General features: G+C 43.4%; 1 protein-coding gene across 1 annotated transcript in view; it reads right to left on the bottom strand.

Moving 5' to 3' along the window:
• The window catches only part of LOC106875121 (thioredoxin-like protein 1), a 9,302-nt gene that overhangs the window by 2,962 nt on the left and 1,862 nt on the right, over window positions 1-4,478 (bottom strand). The window contains exons 2-4 of the mRNA XM_014923103.2: window positions 3,128-3,224; window positions 1,446-1,616; window positions 541-663 (exon numbers count right to left, since the gene is read on the bottom strand). Of these exons, the coding sequence (XP_014778589.1) occupies window positions 541-663; window positions 1,446-1,616; window positions 3,128-3,224 (391 nt within the window). The remainder of the gene's footprint in view (window positions 1-540; window positions 664-1,445; window positions 1,617-3,127; window positions 3,225-4,478) is intronic.

Raw genomic sequence — 4,478 nt, 5'->3', positions numbered from 1 at the left:
AGGATCACTGCCAGAGCAGCTGTCTGGCTTCCATGCTGGTGGCACGTAAAAAGCACCATTTGAGCGTGATTGTTACCAGCGTCACCTTACTGGCACTTGAGCCGGTGGCACGTGAACAAAACATTTGAGTGAGGTTGTTGCAGGTGGCACATAAAAAACACCATTTGAGCATGATCGTTACCAGCGTCACCTTACTGGCACTTGTGCCGGTGGCACATGAACAAAACATTTGAGTGAGGTTGTTGCAGGTGGCACATAAAAAACACCATTTGAGTGTGGCCGTTGCCAGTACCGCCATTACCGTCGATTTGTTCAACTACAAGCAGTGCTCCAGCACGGTCACAGTCAAATGACTGCAACAAATAAAAGAATAAAAAAGGTACAAAAGGGTAGCAAGTCACATACTTTTGCTGGTTGTTTTGAGTGCCACTGCAGCTGGCATCAGACATTGCAAGTACGTTGTAAGCTTTGTGGACAGTTAGACATGCAGTGGACAGACAATCATCATCAGAATACATCTGAAACGAAGAAACACTTTACCTGTTCATCACAGTCAGATTCTAGGTAGCTTCCATTCTTCAACAGACAGTTGTGAAACGGATTTGTGTCCGACTCATTGAGGCATTCTGAGCAAGTCTCGTTGATTAATGAATAAAGATCCATCTGGAACAAACATGAGAAAATCAGATAAATATTTTTAAGAAAGAAAAACAGAAACAAAACCATACAGAAAGCAGGCAACATGGCTCATCAGCATTTAACCCTTTCGTTACCAACCCGGCTGAAACCGCCTCTGGCTCTGAGTACAAATATCTTAGCTCGCTGCCAACTACTACTACTAATAATAATAATCCTTTCTTCTAGAAGCACAAGGCCTCAAATATTGGGGAAGGGATTAAGTTGATTACATTGACCCCCAGTGTGTAGCTGGTATTTGTTTAATCAACCCCCAAAAAGATGAAAGGCAAAATCAACCCTGGTGATTTTGCCTTTCATCACTGCGATGGGTGAAGTACTGCTCAGTTTTTTGTCCAGCGTGCTAACAATTCTACCAGCTCACCACCTAATACTACTACTACTAATAATAATAATAATAATCCTTTCTATTGGAGGCACAAGGCCTCAAATTTGTGGAGTGGGGACTAGTCGATTATATCGACCCCCAAAAGGATGAAAGGCAAAGTTGACCTCGGTGGAATTTGAACTCAGAACATAGCAACAGGCAAAATACTGCTAAGCATTTTGTCCAGTACGCTAACAATTCTGCCAGCTCATTGCCTACTATTACTACTACTACTACTAATAATAATAATAACAATAATAATAATAAATACATAAAACATTCAAGAGCTAAAATAGGTAAAACAAAAAAAAAAAGTCAACTGCCACCCCCACGAAAAAGAAAGTGGGGACAAGATGCACACTTGCCCCCTGTTGTTACTTACATAGCCCTTCACGTTGGGGTCAGTCTCAATACTATCCTCACCGCTGCTGTATTTCATGATCTTCTCCCTAAGTGGCTTTGGGTTACAACCCTTCAACTCGTCGATTTTCACCTTGTTCCGGAAAAACTGGAAGGTCGGCATGGAGAAGACTTTGTTGGCTTCTGCCAAGCCCTGGACAATAAAGGAAACAAAGAACAACAATTAAGGGAATACGAGGACGGTTGGGGAAGATGACTGCAGGGAGTAGGACGTTGGGAAGCCTTGCGAGTTAGAGACATTGATGAATCTGAAGTCAGTCCTGGTCCAGTAGAACTATGATCAGAGATGCTCCAGTCGTGACCATCCTGGCTTTTATTCAAACATAGCATATCTAGGACTACATTAGCTAATGTATCCTTCCTTGTTGCTATTTAATCCCAGGTCAATCCTGATCCAGTGGACTTATGTAATCATCCTGCCTGTTATTCATACATAGTATATCTGGGAGTACATTAACTAATGGGTCCTACTTTGCTGCTGGGGTTTCGATTCCTGGATGAGGTGGGGGTGTTCTTGTTCAGAACACTTCATTTCACGTTGATCTATTCCACTCAGCTGGCAAAAAGGAATAATCTTGCGACAGATTGGTGTCTTAGCCAGGTGGGGAATACATACACTATGAAACCAGCCCTTGTGAGATGGTGTGACTCGAGAATGAAACTCCTTTAACTTTATATGTGATGTGTGCTATTTCTTTACAACCCACCAGGGGCTACACACAGAGGGGACAAACAAAGACAGACAAACAGATTAAGTCGATTATATCGACCCCAGTGCGTAACTGGTACTTATTTCATCGACCCCGAAAGGATGAAAGGCAAAGTCGACCTTGGCGGAATTTGAACTCAGAACGCAAAGACAGACGAAATACCGCTAAGCATTTTGCCCGGCGTGCTAACGTTTCTGGCAGCTCGCCGCCTTTTATATGTGATGTGTGCATGAACAATGTGGTGGGGGTTGGACTGAGAGCAATCACCTGTGGTGGGCAAGTTTGAAGGCATCTTTAGTAAGGACATGTGATGTGTATGGAAGATAAGATATGGGTAAAGAAGAGTTGGGAGATCCGAATAGAAAGGAACTGTGGAAAAGGGAAGACTAAGGAAGAGACGGTGCCAGAAATGGTAGGAATTGATGTTGTGATGTTGAAGCTCACACAAGTGATGACAAAGGAACAAATGCAAGAAATGGCCAAAATGCAGTGTTGCAAAGAGGTCCATTGCAACTCCTGCAAGCGTGGAGACGCAGATGTAAAAATGATGAGGAGATATGTTGGCTCTTGTGCGGGTGGCACATAAAATACACCATTTTGAGCGTGGCCGTTGCCAGTACTGCCTGACTGGCCTTCTAGCCGGTGGCACGTAAAAGCACCCGCTACACTCTCGGAGTGGTTGGCGTTAGGAAGGGCATCCAGCTGTAGAAACTCTGCCAGATCAGATTGGAGCCTGGTGTAGCCATCTGGTTTCACCAGTCATCAGCCAAATCGTCCAACCCATGCTAGCATGGAAAGTGGACGTTAAACGATGATGATGATGATGATGTGTGTGTGTGTGTGTGTGCAAAGGTTTGTATTTGTGTGTCTTCACATAGACAGAGAAGGAGAGAGAGAGAGAGAGAGAGAGGTGTAGATAAAAAAAGAGACTTACTGGTAAAGCTTCAACATCGACCTTAAGGAAGACAACATTTGAGAATTGCAAGCTCATCTCTTCGAATTTTGGAGCAATAATTCGGCAAGGCTCACAGCTGAAATTACCAAAAATAGACATAGAAACAGACTTGTAAGAACAATAGAAACTTTAACCTTTTAGCATTTAAACAGGCTGTATCCAGCGAAAATAAATCTCCGTGTTTTATGTTCAAACCAACCAGATCCAGCCTCTCACACTTACCCTACAATCATGTCACTGGAATCTCAAAGCTGCAAGTTAATGCATAACCAATTCAAATCAATGTGAATAGACAAGCGTTATATGACAGAAACATCTGAATGCTAAAGGGTTAAGGCATTCATTGTGTGTTTTATGGGCTGAGGGAGACTCTACATAGCTGTGCAAATTACATTCTGCCACCTTGGGAAGGCAAGAAGGAATGGAAAATGTGATCTTGGGTATAAGGTTTTATCTTTCTTTTTCTTTTCTGTCACAAGCCCAAGGGACTTAAGATTCATTGGATTAGGTTGCCCATGTTGAGTCCACTGCAGAATGAAGACCCCAGCATCTCTCCACCAACCACAATCTGATGTGGAGGTCAGGAATTTGAGCATTAGATCATCCTGATTTGGTGAGTCTACTCAGCCACTCTGGCATGACAGAAGGGTGCAGTTTTTAAATTGTTTTTTATATTCATACCCAGGAGTAGTTAAGTTCATTATACCAACCCCAGTACTCAACCGGTACTCATTCTATTGACCCCAAAAGAACGAATGCCAAAGTCAACCTCAGCAGAATTTGAACACAGAATGTAAAGATGGATAAAATACTGTCAATCATTTTGTTGGCAGATTCTGCCAGCTTTCCAACTTAATAATAATGGTTTCAAATTTTGCCACAAGGGTAGCCATTTTGGGGGAGGGGTGAGTTGATTACATCGACCCCAGTGTTTCTCTGGTACTTAATTTATCAACTCTGAAAGGATGAAAGGAAAAGTTGACCTTGGCATAATTTGAACTCAGAATGTAGTGTCAGGCACCTGTGCCCAGCGTCGCCTTCCTTGCAGTTGTGCCGGTGACACGTGAAAAGACATTCGAGTGAGATTGTTGCCAGTGCCGCTGGACTGGCTCCCGTGCAGGTGGCACGTAAAATACACCTTTTTGAGCGTGTGTGAAGGATAAAGTGTAGGGCAAAGAGCATTTCAATCATTCTACTCGGCCATGATGGGGCACGATTTAAAACGGTATCGACCGACGATTCTGAACATCGTCCTCGTGTCCTGGCCGTTCACTCGAAAAACTAGAATGGCAAGGGAGACCCGAGAGCGTAAAGGGACGTAACCGAGATG

Source organism: Octopus bimaculoides, chromosome 28 (genome assembly GCF_001194135.2).
Source record: "Octopus bimaculoides isolate UCB-OBI-ISO-001 chromosome 28, ASM119413v2, whole genome shotgun sequence".
Classification (NCBI taxonomy): domain Eukaryota; kingdom Metazoa; phylum Mollusca; class Cephalopoda; order Octopoda; family Octopodidae; genus Octopus; species Octopus bimaculoides.
Note: the sequence above shows the minus strand (reverse complement) of the source record. Positions and strands in the feature narration are given on the sequence as shown.